Source organism: Varanus komodoensis, unplaced genomic scaffold, assembly GCF_004798865.1.
Source record: "Varanus komodoensis strain SLA01 unplaced genomic scaffold, ASM479886v1 scaffold2, whole genome shotgun sequence".
Classification (NCBI taxonomy): domain Eukaryota; kingdom Metazoa; phylum Chordata; class Lepidosauria; order Squamata; family Varanidae; genus Varanus; species Varanus komodoensis.
In genome coordinates this window covers 60,096,183-60,116,434 of record NW_025335568.1, presented here as the reverse complement: position 1 = coordinate 60,116,434, position 20,252 = coordinate 60,096,183, and the positions used below count along the sequence as shown (strand labels likewise).

Sequence of the window (20,252 nt, the reverse complement as noted above, 5' to 3'; positions counted from 1 at the left end):
CCAAAGACCTCACCAGAAGATCCTGATCTACTTTCTTCTGGGTCTTATTCTAGGTTACCCCCTAAGTTTGTGTAGGACAATCGCAATACTCTACAGCAGCAAAATAAAATCTCAGGTCCAGCCCTCCTGTGTTCCTCACCTAGCCCAGGTGAGGGCCGAATCTAGTCCTCTGCAGTTCTCCATGTAGCCGCAGTCCTTCCTCTGCCTCATCCTCTTTCCCCCAACCGCTGACCAACTGGTGCTTTGCCAGCCTTTGCACATCCTACAAGGTTGATAGGCCCCACCTAAGGTTTGCTTTCTGGCTGTAAGAGCTTTAACCCAACATTTGCTTTCTGGTATGTCTTGCCCTGCCCTCGCTGTCTCTGGCTGCACCCAACACAAGAATGCAGCCCCAAGAGCTTTTCTGAAACTAGATGCAGCCCATGAGCTCTGGCCGATGGTCTACCTCTGCGGGGTGTGTATTCTTCCAAAATCCTCGGCAACATGCTTGAGTCCTGCAATAGGCACACGGGGAGTCCTCGGCAGAGATGCTGGGGTGAAAAAGCTTCCCTGGAGGCGCAGTGATGAGCAAATAGGCTACTTACACAAGTCTGGCAAGGTACAACCCTGAGGAACAGGCTACGGTTTCAGAGAATTGCAAAAGCTAGATAATCAAGAAACAGATCTGAGCCGTTCTGCCGTTTCATGCAGCACTCAGCAGCACAGTACGAAATGAGCAAAATGCAGGTTTTAACAGAAACCAGGATCTCTGCCATCTTAGTGGAGAAGGTGCTAAATAAGTGACCACAGTGTCATCCGAACTCCATTCTTACACAAAAGTCAACAATCACTTTTGGAACACAAATTTCAAGCCGTGACACACTTGACAGTCCTCTTAGGGCTCATGTCATTTTCCTCCTCGGGCATTTCAGTGGTAGTAGTTGCTGAAGGCATGCAAAATGTACAGAAGTGTTGTGATGAATGCAAAGAACTGAAAGAGAAAAAAGGATGATGAATTGCATTCAGCTTCTTTCAAGCACCTGCCTTCCCAGAATACGTTAGAGTAGACTTCTTCAAAGCCTGGTGCCCCCCAACTCTCTGGTGTGTTGAACTCCAACTCCCATCATTCCCATTCAGTAAAAAATAATAGGTTGTTTTGATCCCCACAGCAACCCCAGAAAGAGTGAAACAGGAGAAAGTCCATTTTTCCAGGAAGAACAAAATAATAAGAGAAGACACTGAGGAATTTTTCAACAGTTTCAAGGTGTTTTAGCCTTGACCTTAACAAAGAATCCTGAATAAGGTCCCAGGAGTGTATAGAATACAATGAAGTATGAGAGAGGCAGCTGAGAGATGCATGGAGATTTACAGGGTATCTGAGTTGTCCAAAGACAGGAGTAGAGCTCTGGATGGACAGACAGCGGATCCTGCCGTATAGTTCAGACGGAAGAGAGGTAGAAACCACATAGATCAGTGCACATACTGGGGTAGGGAACATTTAAGATGGAAAGAGAGCCCACCTTACAGGAATAAATGTCACAAGCTGTGACAAGCTTAAGCACTATGTATCCCAGTGTCAATCAAAACAGAAAAAGCCCTAAGCTAGAGTGCAGAGTGTAAATATGGAGAGTGACCTTGAATATGAAGATGGATTGGGTTCAGATGATCACTGGGGAGAAAGAAGCCATGGTGGCTAACTTTCCCCACCCGCCGGTCTTATACAATGTGATTTCCCTCCTTATCCCCATGACACACAGCTTCCCACATCAGGGAGGTACATGGCATGGCTTTGAAATCACCCCAGAACCCTGTAACCCGCCATCTCGGCTATATAGCTTGAGGGTTCAAATGACACAGGAAACCATGTGCCACAAGGGTAATTAGGGAAGTCATGCAGCATGTGACTGGCATGCAGGGTGCAGGAAAAGAAACCAGTGTGGCTGCTTTCCCTGCTGTGCCAATAAATCTAAATCTGCACATTATGGGCATAACAGAGCCAAGAGGACAATATAAACAATTGCATGCAGTCATGGGCCTGGGGGAATCTTAATTAGCTGGCAGTGCCAGCGACAACATTATCCTCACCCACCCAGCATTCTGCCGGAAGAGACTAATCAGCAAGTGTGTAATTACACAACATCAAAACCAACTGGAAAATGCAAAATTGCTGTTCTGGAGTTAAATGAATATTAGCTGGAGGCTGTGCTTGTAGATAATCAGAGAACCGCACCACCGTTGAGACTTAATATGGTCCAAGCTATGAAACTGATAAAGGTACAATTCCAGAACACATTAACAGTGGATAGACAAGGAATGAGAATTTCAGATGAAGCGGGAATCAAGAAAGGATTCAGTGGGAATTTGGGATGTGTTTGAGGGAAATGGACTGGTAGGTGGAATTTACAAATAGTGATTGATAAGTACAGCCTCCGAAGGAAGAGTTTCATCTACAATAGTGAGGAATTATTCAGCCAATAGAAAAAAAGTATAAACTTTGATAAGCATTCTGTGGTAATTCAAAAACCATCAGGCAAACGCAGAATCTACATAGATTCAAAGCCCTTAAATTAAGTCATTTTTCCATTGCGTACCATTGAAGATACATTGTCAAATTGTCAAAAGCAAATTTATTCTTCATCTCTAGTGTCAAAAATGGATTCTAGAATATTGAACTGAAGAATCTAATTATTTGACATTGATCACACCTTTTGGGAGTTATCCCTGGCTAAGAATGCCATCAGGCAATGCTTCTACCTCCGTGGAATCTCAGAACAGGTTGATACCTTGAAGACTCAAAGAGAATTGGACCTTCAAGGTAGCTGATTCCATGGAATCATTCCTGCTGACTCCATGGCTGATTCCATGGATCTAGTGGAAGAGGTTGCTGACCTACAGCAAGTGCAGCAGAATCATAACTGTAAATGAAGAGCATTTCTGAAAAGTTTGGGAGAAAGAAATATGAAATTGAATTCAGACTGAGGTCACAGAAGTGCACATATTGGTCATCTACTGACCTCAGGGGGCAAGAAGGCAGATCCAGAAATGTAAGCTATTCAAAACATCCAATGACCTCAAGATGACAAGAGAATCCAGAGATTTCTGGAAATAGCCAACTATTTGTTTTGTAAACAACTGTCAGAGAACTATGAGATCCTGAGGCAGTTGACATATCAAGAGACTCTGGGAATGGTGCAACAACATGAAGACGCCTTCTAAAAAAGTAGAGGAATTGAATGAGGCAAGCCCCGTTTCAAACTGTTACAACCAGAAGACCTATTAATGCTTCAGTGTGGTGCATCAGAAACAGGTTTCCTATAAAAGACGCTTGCTCCTGGGGAGGAAAGCTATGGCAAATCTAGACAGCATACTAAAAAGCAGAGACATCACCCTGCCAACAAAAGTGCGTATAACAGGGGTCTCAAACTCAACTTACCTGGGGGCCACTGGAAGTAGAGTCTGGATGAGGCTGGGCCGCATCAAGTATTCCACCACCGCGGGGGTGGTGGGCGCTTTGAGGGCCGTAGGGCCCCTCCCCCGTGCCCCGCCCGTCCCGGCAATTGGCCCGCGGGCCGTGAGTTTGAGACCCTTGGCGTATAGTCAAGGCTATGGTTTTCCCACTTGCAACGTATGGCTGTGAAAGGTGGACCGTAAGAAAGGCTGAGCGCCAAAGAATTGAGGCCTTTGAATTGTGGTGCTGGAGGAGACTCCTGTGAGTCCCTTGGCCCACAAGGTGATCAAACCAGTCAGTCCTAGAGGAGATCAACCCTGACTGCTCTTTAGAAGGCCAGATCCTGAAGATGAAACTCAAATACTTTGGCCACCTAATGAGAAGGAAGGACTCACTAGAGAAGAGTCTAATGCTGGGAACAATTGAAGGCAAAAGAAGAAGGGGACAGCAGAGGATGAGGTGGCTGGATGGAGTCACTGAAGCAGTTGGTGTGAGCTTGGGTGGACTCCGGGGGATGGTGGAGGACAAGAAGGCCTGGAGGAATGTTGTCCATGGGGTCACGATGGGTCGGACACAACTTCACGACTAACAACAACAACAATGCCAGAAGGACACCAGTTACATTTGAAATCATCTGGAATATCATGTCCTGTTCTGGGCACCAAGATTTAAGAAAGATGCAGGTAAATTAGAGAGGGTCCAGTAGAGGGCACCAAAAATGATCCAGAGTTTGGAAACACAGCCCTATGAGGAAAGACTGAGAGAACTGGGCATGTTCAGCCTTGCGAAGAGAAGCCTGAGGGGGGACATGATATCCCTCTAGAAGTACCTCAAAGGCTGTCACAAAGAGCAAGGTCAAGATCTCTTCTTGCTGATGCCCGAGTGTAGGACACAGAATAATCAATTCAAGTTGCGACAACCCAGATTCAGGTTGGACATCAGGAAAAGCTTCCTCACTGTCAGAGCAACTTAACAGTGGAACCAGCTGCCTAGAGAGGTGGTGAGTTCTCCCACACTACAGACATTCCAAAAGAAACTGGACAGCCATCTGAGTGGGATAGTGTAAATTGGTGTCCTGCAACAGCAGGGGGCTGGACTTGATGACCTTCATGGCCCCTTCCAACTCTACTATTCTATGGTTCTATGGTTTGAGAGCAGAGAATATGAGAAACCCAAAACACTTTTGAAAAAGAGCCACTTTCAGTACTTTTTGGAATAGAAAAATTTCACCAATCACATATGAACACACAGCAAATATCAGGATTGACCATAAATCTCTGGGAAATATGTAGGAAAAGCCCTAACGTGGTGCACCAAAGCATCTCCAAAGTATGCTGATGCATCTGCAAAAACAAGATAGACAAACTACTGCCTTGGCAGAGACCTAATATCACCAGATACTCTGAGCTAGGGCCTAGCAGAAGCTCCCACGGGGAGATCAATAGAAGCTGAAGTAGAAACCATTAATATGGTGCAGTATCATCTATCTCTGAGGAAAGGAAGAAAAAGATTCTACAGTGAACAGGAGAAGACAACATCCTCCAGAGACTGAAATTCACGACAATACAGAGATGTCCAAAAACAAAAGATCATGAATGAAAATACTGCCCTTCTGGATATGCAATGAACTTTGTGTATAGAATGGCATCATCTTCGAGGGAGGGGCGGGGGAGGGAACAGCAGTTACAACAGAAGGCCTTCGAGAGAAACCATGTGCAGAATGCGCTTGTCATATCTAGGAACTGAAGCATGTCTATATCAGACCAGAAAATCAGTGCAAGAAGGAATGAGTAACTGAAGACATTCATGGGGAAACAGGAAATATCTAGATGCTGGGAAGATGTGGGATACCACACACTCTGTATTCAGATAATGGCCTCCTGCTTCCTTCAGGAGAATTCCACAAGGACCTGGATTTCGAACATGGCACTTTGTCACCTGTATAATCATGAAATAAAATCATGCAACAAGGATAATGATGCAGAAAGACTTTCTGAAGTGCTAGACCTGACTGGGACTCTCCTTCCAATATTCTGGGCCAGCCCTGAATGAAAAGCTTCTAGATCAATGCCTCTACGGGTATCTTACCGTGGCTGCAGCATTGAGCTGATAATAGCGAGGTATATGTTCTGGCAGTACTTCTGTCTCCGAACGGATCGTTGCATTGGCCTGTAGGACTGCTGCACTCATATACAAAATGCCAGTAGCTCCATGGTATAGGCTGTCCTGAAAAAGGAAGCAACATACATTTCTCTAGGGAACCATTCTCATCCTGAGGGCCATATTCTTATCTTGGAAGGCGAGGCAGAACCGCAGAGGTCAAAGTCAAAGGGACAGGACCAGCTTGATTGTGAAACATTTTTGCCACATACTTTTCTTTTTTAATTTTAACTTTCAGCTTTAAAAATCTAGTTTAATGTAGCTCATACCAACTTCCATCATGAGAACAAGGGTATTATGTGGGGCTTCCACCTCCCCTTCCATCTGGACTCTATGATCAGGCCTTTATAAAGAAAATATGAATTCTGAGGCCTTTGCATATTAGGCACATGAAGAAAATATAATCATAGTAATGAGAAGGGACAAGGCAACGGAGGAGCTGTGCCCCCTTTCTTCCCCTTACCAGGATTCTCCAGGATTCAAAATTTCTGTGGAAGCCAAACAAGTAGGACAGTAGAAGCATCAGGGAGATGAGAAAAGAGCTGATCGACACGTACATAACCCATCCCTGCAGCAGTGGGAAATAGACAGTGGTAGCCGCTACAAGAATCCACACCCAGCAGCCAAAGATCTGTAATGGGGAGCAAAGACACAGTCAGAAAAATCACCGAACCCATTTATACGATGCAGTCCCTGCTCCGTGTTTTGAAGGCCCCTTGGACAAGACCTCCGGCGTGGTCCCCAAACTGCAGTGAATCAGCTGGCCCGGCATCACTGTTGCCAGCAGCTCTACATAGGAACTGTCCACAAAACAACGGCACGAGGTGTGTGCTGCAGGGCACAGTTCGCACCTTACTGCGCCTTTCCTCACCACCAGGGCCTGGTTTGCCCTCCCACCACCCCCAGTAGTCCACCAGCACAACAACGATTAATCCCTCTGCTCAAGAAGCTTCTGATCCAGGAAAAGGGTCAGGAGAAGAGCAATCCTTCCCACCCCATGGGAAGCATGGCTCTCAGTTCCAATGAACATGAGAGAGTCAGCGTGGTGTAGTGGTTAAGAGCACCGGACCGGGACTCAGGAGATCTGGGTTCTAATCCTGCTCAGCCACTCCCTGGGTAACTTTGGGCCAGTCACAGCCTCTCAGCCCAGGCTACCTCACAGGGTTGCTGTTGTTGAGCATAAGCCTCCTTGAATTCCTTGGAAGGAAAAAGGTGGGACAGAAATGGGATGGATGGGTGGGTAGGTAGGCAGGCAGATAGAAGGAGCTGAATAGTGAACCTGCAAAACTTCCAGCAGGCATTCACAGGAAATCATGGGAGGCAGAGCCAGCCATGTCTTCAGCGAGTGAGGCTGCTGCTCCAGGCAACTGATTATGAACAAGTAGTGAGTTATTTGTTACCCATCTACTATTTTTGTACTTTTACTGACAGGGAAGGAGAGAGGAACTTGCGGCTTTCACGTGCTGATATGACTTGACCAGCCTTACGGAGTATGTACCTTAGTCAGGCAGTAAAATGCCTCGGACCCACCCTGCTAGGGTATCTGCACACAGAGAGACAGGGAAGGGAGCTTTGTGCGTGGGGACAAGCTGTTCACAGCCAACACATTTTTTCTTAGTTTACTGGATTTCCATCAAAGCAAAGCTCTGCTCTACCCACTATCAAATCTGGATACATTTAACATCTGAGTGTCAACCCCCACCTTAGGACTCCATGTTCAGGTATTCCTCTGATGCTTTTCATTGCATCTGAACAGGATTCAAGTTTATCTTGACACTGGAATGTGTCTCTCTCAATGCCCTGCACTAATCCAACTCTGGGAGGCCTATGGGATGGAGCACAGGAGCAAGATCAAGGTGCAGCTCACAGCTATGAAATCCAATCTCATTTTTTCGTCATACACCCACTTACGCTTGATCATTTTCTAAGCATCCCTGAAATATTAGATATCTGAATATATATGGGGTGCAGGGAAAGCTTTGTGTACAAAATCCCTTAGGACATAATCCAGTTATGTCCTGACCTCTCTTGGGAGGCCACAGAATTCGTTGCAGCTGCAGCTCAAAGATCCTGCAGTCTCCGAGCTGTGACCCTGAAGGCCAAGAAGCGTGACGCCCTGGGCCAGCTCAGAAAGGACCGTGCTGACTGCTCCCCTCCACCCTCCCAAGGTCATAACTGGGCCTTGGAAAGGGCAAAAACAGACCGTTATGGGGAGGGTGCTGCAAGAAAAATACAGATCAGCTGGAAGAGGTTCAGAGGAGGGCAGCCAGGATGATCCCGGGACTGGAAACAAAGCCCTGTGAGGAGGGATTGAAAGACCTGGATGTGTTCAGCCTTGGGAAGAAAAGACTGAGGGGAGGTATGATAGCACTCCACGAGTACTCGGAAAGCTGTCACAAAGAGGAAGGACAGGATCTCTTCTCAATCATCTCAGAGTGCAGGACACGGAATAATGGGCTCAAGTTACAGGAAGCCAGAATCCGGCTAGCTAGCAGGAAAAATTTCCTAACTGTAAGAGCAGTAGGACAATGGAAACAGTTGCCTAGAGAGGTTATGGACTGTCCCACACTGGAGGCATTCAAGATGCAACTGAGCAACCATCTGAGAGGAATGGTTTAACTGGGATTTAAACCATTTAACCGGGAGTCCTGCACTGAGCAGGGGGTAAGGCCGGGTGGCCCTCTGGCCCCTTCCAGCTCTGCTCTTCTATGAGTCTATGAAGCTGGGGCCAAAGACTGACACCTGTTCCGGTGCTGCCCCCAGCCACCTTCCTTCCTGTTCTTTGGTGCTGCATCTCGATGGCCGAAAGTGGCTCTCTGATAAAATCCGGAGTGGACGTGCGGTGGTGGAGGAGACTGCTGCTGCCGCCCTGCATTGTAAACCTCGAGTTCAGAACCTGCATATATTGCAGGGCAAGGGGTTTACGCCTCTAAAGTTGCCATGTACTTTGATCCACTTCGAACACTGTTTATGAAGCCATTATAAATGCTTTGGGAAAAAATATACAAGCAATCATAGAAATTAAAACCTCCTTCATTCAAACTAATAGCTATTTCTACTAAAAAGGAAGGCTGGAGTAATTTTGGTCCAGCACTGCTGGCTGGGACATGCCGGGAGGTGTCGTGCTTTTTTTCTGTCTAGCCTCGCCGAGGGTTGTGCCTTTAAGCAAATGAAAATTGGCCACAAGTTCTGAACGGTGTGACAATAGCACGTCTGTAGATCAGTCCTGTGCACATGTACTTGTATTCTGTGCATTTTGCTCCCTCCTTTTAGGACTGTAGCCTAAATGATTGACATATAGACTGTGCACATGAGTGTGTTCATTTTCATTTTCCGGGATGTAGCTGTTATGTCATTGTGTTACTCATTTAGCTCATCTAAACTAAATTGTACACCACTCACAATGGCACTATGATGAGCATAAATTAGACTCCCCCTTTCACCCAAGGGCTTGGGGGATAGCTAGGGAGGGGCTGAAGCTCTGTGCTAAGAGCCCGTACTTGGCATGCAAATAGCCCAGGTAGAATCCATGGCATCTTCAGGTAGGGATCGGAAAGAATGCTGTCCAAAATCAAGGAAAAGCCACTGCCAGCCAGGGAGGACAGTCCTGGACGAGAAGGACGAATGGTCTGACTCGGTTTCCTGTGTCCTTATGTGCCCAAGTGCCTCTGTGCTCCCATGCCAAATGTGCAGTCAGCGGTGCTCCCTCTTGACTGCGGGCAGTCCTCGGACTTGGGCACACCAGGGATTGCCCGTTTTGCCGCCATAGTAGGGCCAGTACTGCATTAAGCCCACAGCTCTCTATGCACACAGTGATGATCAAACTTGGGGGCAGCTATTGCCGGTCAAACACACAGTGGTCCAAGCTGCAAGGCTTCAGGATGACATGCTTGTCCCATGGGTGCTTTCAGACCGAAGACCCTTTGCAAGTACTCTTTTTCTCCTAAAAGTATCTTCTTTGTTAAGGAAAACAGGGGCTGAAGTCATAAGAAAACATGGGAAGGTCTCAAGTACAAGATGGCAATATCTGGACATGCTGTGAACATCCTTTAATAAGGTGAAACAATGGCATCATAAAAACCTTGGAAGCAGCCCTCTAAGGAAGCCCTTTGGTAGCTCTCCCCCTGCCTAATTTACAGAGTTTTATGGAGAGTCCAGATGATGAAGTTTTCCTCTTGTAGCCCTCCCATGTTTTCACACCACTACATCTGCCTTTTTTTACTGCAGAGAATCTGCTATCAGAAGGCTGCATGGTGCCTTCTGAAAGGTAAGGCGAGGAGCTCTCCATCTAGAAAAGCCCTAATGTGATTTGCAGCGATCCTGGAATATATCCAACCCTACCTGGAGACGCCCTGAGTTGAACAGAGCACCTTCCATGTCCAAAGCACGCTCTCTGCCACTGTCCCCCTCTTTAACCCTTGGTATCAGCCTGGGATCAGGCCTCTCTCTTACGTAGCTCCACCTCAGACACCACAGGGTGTTGTAATGGCTTCTCCTCCCACAACCCCTTGGCCCCTTCTCCCACTGCCTCCTGCTTGCTCAGCAGACAGGAGGGAAGGATCAGCCAAGGCATGACAGAAAGGCCTCACGGCTGCTGGAGAAAGCCTGCAAGGGATGTACAAACTCTCCAGGCTGCAATGGCGCAGAAGATGTGTGTTCCCCACCGGGCTGGCTTGGAGCCAGCTGAACTCCATCTTGTTGCTATGTGAACAGCCCTCAGCTATCTACAGAATCCTCAGGAATGGTGTTTCTTCCCTCTTGGGCCTCGTTACCAAGGCAGCAACTCCCCACGCCCTCTCATACTATGCAGCAAAGGCTCTTCTCTTCCTGTTCTTGTTCAGCTTTCAGCTTTTCAAGGTCACCACCCAGAAGCCACTGGACTGGGCACAGAGGAACATCATGCCCAACAGTTCTCCTGTGTGTCAAACCCGTGCTTATGAAAAATAAGCTTGCCTTTGAAAACAACTTGCTTGAACAAATGCCCAGAATTAGTCCTTAAAAGGAAGGAAAACAATACATGGGGGTCCTCACATTGACACAAATCTTGGTACTGATTTAAGGACTTGAGTGTTTTGATTTTTCGGTAAAAGCATAGTTAAGATTTTCTATGAGTAAAGGAAACATTTTTCTGGAGAGCCCAGTGTGGTGTGGTGTGGTGTGGTGTGGTGCGGTGCGAGTGTTGGACTGGGGACCTGGGAGATCTGGGTTCTCATCCCCACTTGGCCATCAGGTGACTTTGGGCCAGCCACTCACTTTCACCGCCCAGGGTTGTTGTGAGGATAAAATGGAACTATTTAAGCTGCCTTGCGTTCCTCAGAAGAGGAAAAAGCCAGGAAAATGCATAATTATAATTATAATTGCAGAGTAATGCAGCTACTCCAAAAGAGCCCTTTGGATACTGCAACATCCTCAGCGTATCCAGTGTCCCAGGGCTGTTGCCAGTTATCTTATGCTAGCAGACACCAACGCTCGTGGAATTAACTGTGCAACAAAGAAAGTGGGAACACTGGAGCAAAGAAAGGGATGCATTTTCTTTCACACAGAGGATTTAAAGTCTGTATGTGAGAGAGGAGGGTGAGTTAGGCTGCAGTCCTGTGCATGTTTAGACATTTAAAAGGCCTGCGGTTCTCAGCATGCGCAGGATCGTGCCTTTAGCTAGCTTCTTGAGAATCATTTGACTGAAAATCAAAGTATCAGCCTTCACAGTCAATCAGTCAACTGATGGCATTGTATGAATAAGACTTCTTATACAATGCCATGTGCATATCACAAAAAGCAGAGGCAAGTCCTTGCTTCCCAAATAGGTAGGCAATAGGCAGGAGACAGCAAAAGAAGAAGGAAAATGAAAGGATAGCAGATAGCAGGGCTGCAGTGGAAGGATGGGCTCATTACCAGGTTCTGCACTGCTATAATTCACTTACTTTACTGGGATTCTCCACTATTGTAAAAACTCTCGCCCGAGTCCAGTAAAACTGGAGTTTGTGGAAACTGGAGCCTGACGCTCCCCACTTACGAGAGCTTTCCCATTCATGCCCATGGAGAATGCAGATTCATGACTCCCAAAGCAAACTTTCCCTTCCATTGACATGAAGGAGGGCACTGACCTTTGCACACCTGTGCACAGCACAAAAAGCTGGACTGAAATCCATGTTTAGGAGCAGGAACATTTGTATCAGGCACCTCTTGAGGGCCCACGACTCAGGGGGCGCCAAGAGTAATTGCTTGGCTTGCAGAAGGTCCCAGTTTCAACCCCTGGGCTCTCCCTTTCTGAATCTGGAAAGCCACTGCTGTGCAGTGAAGACCACGGTGGGCCTTGAGAGGGGTCTTCTGGTTGATCTGTCAGCTGAAGTCGATAAGCAACAGCAAAGTGATTCCTACCATGCCTGCTAAATTATTCTATTGAACTAAAGACAGCTGGGCAAGGCAGGGGGCGGAGAATACACAGAAGGGGTTTTGTGGGAGGATTGCTAGGTTGGATCAGTGCCGATGCGTGGGCCAAACGCCTGAGCTGAGGACTTCCGTTCTGAGCATATGCAGTTTGCCCCTGGCTCCAGCTGGCTGATCGCAGGATTCTAGGGGGAGAAACAAGCAGATCCCGCAGATCCAAAGTCTGCCCTCCCCTAACAAGGGCCATCCTGGCCCCTCATTTATTTTGCACTGTGGATCTGTTAGAAGAGTGATGAAGAAGAAGAAAAAGAAATAATTGTGATAGGTCGGGGGGATTTGGACTGGGACCGCCAGGCAAGAAGGATTCCATCTCCACCCGCCATGGCTCTTTGCTCTGCGGGGCAGTGTGCCACCTCCATGGCTGCTATGCTCGGTCATGATGAAGAGAAAAGATAATGCCATGGGGGGCACTTGCATTTATGCCTAGACCCAGTCCAAATCTTTCATTATGAACAGATGACGATTTGTCCAGGTCATTAATCCTGAAGTCAGAATGAGGCCCTGCAAGTGTCCTGGACGTCGGCTCCATCTTGCATTTCTTCCTCACCTGTCGCTGTAAACAAGCACATTCTTTGCGAAGGTGTTCCCAGACCTACCCAGAGCTGCCACCTTAATGCCAAGAAGAGGCGGGTGGGGGGAACAAATCTGACACTGGACCTCCCATACACACTAGCAGGTACACTTTAGCTTCTGCTTACTCAGACCTACAAGGGCAAGGATCCCTGTGAAGGGAGGCAGTGACCCATCCTTCCTGAGAAGCAACCAGACAGGTTCTCGAGGGTGAGGAGGGGAAGGAAAGTATGTGTGCCTTTTAAAATATTGTGATGGAATTCGAGTCAGCACCTCACTGCTTCATCCTTGATACTGCTGTGTACATTTTTCAGATAAACTGGAATTAATTCAGGGAATGAGTATGAGCAGAGGCCTGGAAACAAAGTGCAGAGAGGAGAGATTGAAGGAAATTCAGTATGTTTGAGAAGAGAAGACTGAGTGGGGAAAGACTGAGGCTTTTGCAACAGGATGGCATATAAATACTTTAAATAAATAAATAAGTTGGCACCTTCAAAGTATTTAAAATGCTAGGAAACAGGTGAGAGCCACAAACTGTTCTCTGTTGCCCAAGACTGTAGGATGGGAAATAATCAGCTTACGTTGTATCAGGCCAGTACTCTGTACTTTGTATTGGCTGCCAGTTGCAATCCAGGACCAATATAAATGAAACAAACAAAGTCAGACAGATTTTAGTTGAGCATCTTAACTCTCAGAGCAGTCCAGCAATGGAGGCAGCACCCCGAATGGTCAGTGCTCCATTGCTTGAGGCCTTCCAAGAGAGTGGACAATGATCTGCCTGGGATGCTTTAAGCTGATCCTGCCCCGAGCAGGGGGTTGGATTCAGTGGCCTGTGGCCACCTCCAACTCTGTGAGTCAGCAGCCACAGTGTTTTTTGAAGTGTTGCACTATGTAGAAAACATGCCCGTAGGATAGAGAGTAAAGGTCAGTGGTACGAATGAAGCACCACCCCAAGAATGGCAGACATGGAGCAGCGACAGCAGGCCCTGTGGGGGCTCGTGTGTGCCAGAGGCCACAGGAACAGCAACTGCCAGACCAGCACCCTTCCTAATTTTTAGCAAAAATTTAGTCAGGACTGCCAGCCAGACACACATGAGTCCGGTACTCATTGTAATGCCTTTTCCTTTGAAGTTATATTAGCCTTTTCTACAAGCAAATGCTGGTTATTCCCAAAGAAATGCATTTAGCATCCAGGGAGCAGGACCAAGTTCTAATGTTTCCCTGAAATCACAATGTGGCTATGATTTAAGTGAATTTAACATGTGAAACTGCCTATTCTATTTAGAGAATATTTGTACCCAGACATATATAGATACCAGGGTCAGCAAAACAGATGTTTTGCTGCAATGCATCTCAACTATAGGAGCTGTAAAGCATGGGATGGAAATGAAGAGAAGAGAAATACTGGCTGTCACAAGTGAAGTGAAGTGGATGTCGAAAGACTGGGGAAGTGGGGCGTTCTCACTGCACCTCTGCCAAAGGCCCGCCTTGTCCCACATTCTGTATTCTTCAGGAGCCAGCTAGATGCCTTTGGGAAACCCAGAAGCAAAGCACGAAGGCAGATCACAGAGGAGGATGTGGCACACACTGAAGGGAAAGTGTGCGAGGAAGGAATTCAACGTTACAGAGACAAATAGAAGCTGTGTGAAATGTCAGTTGCTTCTCACACCATCTCAGCCATCTACTGTCTTTCCTTGTTCCCTGCCTGGCATATCTCACCTGGGGCACCTGTTTATGATTCTAGTGACCAGTTCTAGCCTGCATAATATGTAGCAGCAAACCTCACACTGAAGAAGAAGAGGCAGACGAGGAGAAGCGGGACGAGGAAGAGGAACGTTACATGCACAGATGGCACATCCATAGACCTGTCCAAGTAAGTTAGCATACAAATTCCACCTAAGTCCAACATCCACTTCCACAGAAGTAGACCCATTCAATTCTATTGGACTTAACAAATAGGCAGTAATGGCTGGTGACTCCCATGTCAGCAGGGCATTGTATTCACTCTGGGTTTTAGTCTGGACTTTTAAGGAGCTGTGCACTATGCTGAACTGGGTTGGGGAAAGGTGCAGCACCTTCCTTAACCTTTCAAACTAAATCCTGGCTACTTTGCATCCGTGACACTGGAGATGCCAGCTTCCACCGCTGAGTCCGTCTTCCTTCTGCATCCAGTGAGGGCTGCCTCCACAACCGTGTCCATAGAATTGCCTTTCTAGTGACATTATCTGGACTAGAGCTAAAAAGCGTGTCCCAGGCCAGAGATGCCTGCTCCATTTAAGCAGCAGCAACAAAGACCATGGATTGCAAGGTGAAGGGCAAGAGAAGGGAATCACAAGCCCTTTCCCACAACCTTCTGTCTGCCTCCATGCCGCCTACATGCAGTCCTATACTCAGCTGCCGCCCATGACAATCGCCATGCACTGCCATGCCTTCCCCTGCATCGCCTGAATTACAGCCAAAACCTGGCCACACATTTAACTGCCATTTCTTTGCACAATGCATCCCAAGTGCACCAACATTTGGCCTCTGTTATGGAGTTTTGTAGCATGTGCAAAGGAAACACAACTTCTATCCCACTGCTTTGCAATTTCTTCCCATGACTGCCTGCAGCCATTGCATGACACACAACCCACCTCTGAATAAGCTGTGGGGTGGACTGTTTGCAGAAAGACCCACTGTGCCCTACTCAACTCAGGCTTCCCATGGGTGATTCTCCCTCTCCTTCCTGGATGGTCAGTAACCCAGGGCCCTATCTGGATTCTAGTCCCTGTTCAGCCATGGAGCCAACTGGTTGCCTTTGGGCCAGTCACAGCCCAGCCTACCTCACAAGGTTGTTGTGGGGATAAGATTGTGAGCAGGAGGGGAATGATGTAAGCTGCCTTGAGTTCTTTAAAATAAAAAGTTGAATAAAAATCTAATAAAATAAATAAAAGGATCTGCCAGTACCCAAGTGGCACTTTAGGGCAGCCATCACTGGCTCAATACTCTTTTTAGTGTTAGTCTCTCTGTTCTTGGTCCCCTGCACATTTCCTGTAGCCTCTAGATACTCTGGACAGGAGAGATCTGTATCCCACCACTTTGCATCTAGCCACTTGGAGCTTTTCTTTGGTGGGGGGGATGGACAACACAGAGTTGATTCCGTTGCGTATTTTCTGATCAGCTTCAGTCTTTATTCTACCTACTTTCTTGAAAATGCATTGCCTGCCCACTTTAATGGACATTCCAAACTGGTGAGATAAGTAAGGTGTGTCAGTCATATCACAGGAGCACTACCTTTCCACTCTGTGGAGCTGAGGTTTCTGCTCACTAAATCTTTATTACCAGCACAATTTGTTCATTTCCTTCAATTAGCTAAACTGATGAGCGGAGCAACTTTGGCTGAATAGCATTCTTCGTTGTATGTATGTGCCCTGCCCGTGTCAAAGTTCAGTAAAGCAATGCTCCCCACATTACACAACTCCCTGGGAAAACCACCAGGCTGCAGCAACTCTGTGAAAGGTCTTCATATGAAGCAAAGCTGCACCCTGAAATCTCATGATAAAACCAAATGATGGCTTCTTGCTTAGATTTTTCCTTTTTAAAAAAGAGAATGAAAAGAAGGAAGGAAGGAGGTGAGACAGAGTATGAAAGACAAGACATATTATTGAATATAAGCCAGGGTAGGTGACCTTTGTTGCTCTGGGCACATCTGGCAATTTAAAAACTGTCTTGGACACTGCCACAAAACGGCTGCCATGAGAAGTGTGGCAAAGCACAAGGAACCTGCTCAGAAGATTGAGTGGGAGGCAATGCTGGGTGCTGAGCCCCAACACACTAAGGAACTTCTTTGAAACTTATTCTGCAGAAATACCAGCTGCTGCTAAGAAAATTTGTTAATCAAGTGTAAACAAGAAGGTGGTATAGGAACCTTGGCAAGAGCCAGGAAAGATGTTCAGGGCCACACTGGAGCCCCTGCACAGTATCTTGCCTATTTGGCTTACTTCTTGGCCCACCACACCTGGACTTGCTTCCGTGCGTTGCCCAGGAACACTGAGGGAGCTGCTCAGTCTGTGTGGAAGTGGCTAATGCAGCACTGTCTATTGTCAATGCTACATTAGGCAATACATGGCTCAGATACAGAGACCTGCTGAGGGAAGAGCTGCTTGGACTTGTGCTTTCCTTCCCTTTTCTCCCTGGCAGCTCTCAAAAAAGCATCACCGGAGAGCTGGAGGAGCCTTCTGGAAGGGCTGGGCTGTGATGCAAGGAACCGAGAGAGAAAGGGGAGATTTTGAAAATTGAGCAGAGTCATGGTCCATGACTGGACCATTTTGCTCTTCAGCCCAATTTGGGAGAAAGCATGGGGTGGGGGCCGCTAGAAAAATCAGAAATCCATTAGTGTGTAATTGCTGTGAACCATCATCTTATGTTCAGCCTATGTACACAAACCTTTTATCACAGAAAAGTCAGTGATGAATCTCCAGAGATCTTCTAAATAAACTCAGCCCTGGTTGCCGGAACCCCTGAACTATCTCACTGCTCAGATGCAGGGAGCACCATGAAACAGTATGTCTTCTGGCAGGCGTCTGTCTCCAATGTCCCGAGAAGTTCATGCCCTTCTTGCCTGTTTTAAGCAACTCTGCTCTCTCACGTGCAAAGTATTCATGACTAAGCCACTCGGCTCCATGTGCCCATCACAGACAGCAACGTGAGATACTCAGTCAAGATACCCTTATTGTCACCAGACTTCTTGTAAATAATTCCAGAAAGTCCTACATGAGCAGGGCAAGCTACCCCCTCCTTATAATAACCAGTCTCCAGGAGATAATGAGTTACAAAGAGGGGTGGTTCCCCAATCGGATGAGCCAAACTATAGCCTATTGTGGCAGAGCAGTCCGTTGTTAGAGAAGCACAGCTGTTTACTCAAAGATTCCTATTTGTCGGGCAGCTGGCTGCTGAGATAGTCTAGGGCACTCATTTGTTGTTTCTTCCATGGGAGTGGTTAGTTAGCGGACAGTTCCCAAGCCGGCACCCTCCAGATACGTTGTGCAACCATCCCCACCATCCAGAGTCACATCTGGGGTTGAGGAGAGTTGGACAGCGAGGGAAGGCTAAATCGGCAGATGACATTGGATTCTGGGGAATCTTTCTTTGAATGAATGAGAAAGGAGATAACCATGAAGGCCTGGAAGAGGCTCCTGTCCAATGGAAGGGCAGTCCGACATGTGCGCTGCAGGCCCACCTGAGCCAGAAGCAGAGAAAGATGAGAGAATCCAGCTGCCATTAGCTGAAATCTGAGGGAGACTTGGGAGCTGCTCAGGGAATCTGTCTCACAGGGATGCAAACTTACTGAAATATATGACCATTCTTTGCCATTTTTCATTTACTGTTTTATCCGTGTGTTGTAAGCTGCCCTGGGAGTTTCTCCTGAAGAGGACCCCAGAAATAAATGAAACAAGCAAGCAAGCTAATACTACAAGGAAACCATAATCATGAGCCTCCGTGGCAAACCATGGACTTGGCTTGCAGGCCCAGTCCCCAGCTTCTCCACATAAGAATCAGGCATCAGCCAGTGGAAATCCTGGCAAACTGCTGTCAGTCAGAGAAGACAAGACTGGGCCGGATGGAGCAATGGCTGAACCAGAAGGCAGCTTTGTAGGGCCAGCCCCCAGTATCCTTTTGCCTAAAAGGGTCCCAAGCTTAACAGCTCTGCTCTGCCCCTGGAACACACCTCAAAAGACCGCAGGAGCATGCGGCAGAACAGTGCCAACCGAGGACTGAAACCAGAGTCCAGAACGCTCATGTTTTGAAAGATGTCTATTCACTGGTCTAATAAACTGGCTTTGCTTGTTTTTTGACCACCAATGCACTGAGATTGAGTTGGAGTTGTCCTGTTTTCTTCACTGGGTGTCCTTCTTTTGGCTTCCTGTCCCTTCCATATGCCCCATTTTTGGAATCTTTGCCACCAGAGATTTATTTGAGGGACTTTTAATGTGCGATTTCCCTGCCCCATGCACAAAGTTTAGGGAGGGGGCAATGCAGGTGACCTTGTGTTCCACCCATGGCCCTCCTGTGTTTCCCTACAACTACTTCTTTTTAAAGAAAAATCCCTTAAGCAAGAAAAAGGTGGAATAGCTGCACAGTTTCTTCCGATTCTTGTTAGGACCCCATCTGGAAGCAATCATCATTTGATAAACCTGAACAGATGCCCCAGAATCCCGTTCAGGATTTTGCATACAGATCCCTTTGAAACCAACAGGATGAAAATAGTGTGGGCCGCTAGATAACACCCTTGACGTGTTTCAGGTTGGCCCATGCCATTTCTGATCAGGTGAAAAACCTGTGGAAGCCCGCTTATACCTATGGATTTCCTTATCTAGGATTGAGACTGCAATTGTTCATACAACTAGAGTGCACAACATGCCTGACTGTCCCTCAGTGCAGACTGACAGTCCGGCAGGTGGCCAGTGCAAAGAGCCGCTATTACTTGGGAAGCATGCATTTGTCAGGGGAACTGTTAAACAAGACGTAGGACTGAAAAAGAACCATAATTTTAAAAAGTCAGTTGACTTACCAGCTCTGGCAAGATTAAGGCATGCGGTATTGTTCTAAAAACACTCAGTCCAGAAGGAATAGTTTCAGGTGCTGCGCTGACAGTAGCGGCTCCAGTGCTTTTGCTATCCATTTCTATCCCGTAGTTACAGCTGCACTACACTCAAGGTTACCTTTGTGGCAGTACTGCTGGGATGAGAAACTTAAAATACCATCGACTGACACACCCATGTGGACGTCAAAGGTGAAAGCACTTCCAGCTTGGCAGGTGAGCTACAGGCATCCAGAGAGAATTATCGACTATGTTGAGGCTAACCCAACCCATCAAAATGAGCTCAAAGATCAAGTGCCCCGCCAGAAGCAGGAAAGCCCGAGCGAGAGAGAGAAACCTCTATGTCAGCCTTTTCTCCATCTGGCACCCTCCAGATGTTTGGGCTACAAGATGCCTGACTATTGTCCATGCTAGCTGGGGATGATGGGAGGGAGCTGAAGTCCAACATATCTGGAGGGCATCAGGCTGAAGTGCCATTTTAGTGGGCACTGGAGTTTTTTTCATGTGATTTTCAGAGTCTCCACAATGCTACTAAAAACATTGCAGTTTTTACTTTTGTTGATTCAGTTGGAATCAAAGCTCATGCAAAGAAGTTAAAGCTTTTGAGTTTATACAGACTGTGAGACACAAAGAGAACTGAATGCCACCACCTTTTCTTACTACCTCTTTCTTTTCTGTGCCAATAGTTTAGTTATCCATTTGCTGGTTGCTGCATGACTAGAGGCAGTTCATGGCCAGGAAAAAATACACATAAATTTATTTTTTAAGTATAAATAAATTTAAATATTCTAAATTGTACCTTAATTCCATTTTTGTTATGACATTTTTGGGTATTGCTGCATGTCCTTTCAGGTATCATTCTTCTATGACAGAGAATGCAGGATGTTTTCTATGGATTAAACGGGGTACGTGTTTTTCTTTCAATGTAATTCATTGGGTGTGAACATTGCTCAAGTGTCTATTTGTACATGCCTGGAAGCCTCTGTTCTACACACACAGAAACAGTATCAATGCATGGAAGAGCATACTATCTCCATGCAAAGACACCCCTGCAGCAAAAATGTCATG

The 20,252-nt window shown here is 46.9% G+C and overlaps 1 protein-coding gene across 1 annotated transcript; it reads right to left on the bottom strand.

Annotated features, from left to right (window-relative positions):
• Positions 1–907: 907 nt before the first annotated feature.
• Positions 908–19,265, bottom strand: MALL (mal, T cell differentiation protein like). The gene is made up of 4 exons (XM_044429494.1): positions 19,155–19,265; positions 6,051–6,218; positions 5,516–5,653; positions 908–970 (listed from the first exon to the last, which is right to left on the bottom strand). Exons 1-4 carry the CDS (start codon positions 19,263–19,265, stop codon positions 908–910), a joined length of 480 nt encoding a protein of 159 aa, XP_044285429.1.
• Between the last annotated feature and the right edge of the window lie 987 nt (positions 19,266–20,252).

Coding starts and splice junctions, on each gene's coding strand:
- MALL (XM_044429494.1), bottom strand. CDS start 19,265: ATGGATAGCAAAAGCACTGGAGCCGCTACTGTCAGCGCAGCACCTGAA. Junction 6,219..19,154: donor CCTTAATCTTGCCAGAGCTG/GTAAGTCAACTG, acceptor TCCCCATTACAG/ATCTTTGGCTGCTGGGTGTG. Junction 5,654..6,050: donor TTGAATCCTGGAGAATCCTG/GTAAGGGGAAGA, acceptor TTCCTTTTTCAG/GACAGCCTATACCATGGAGC.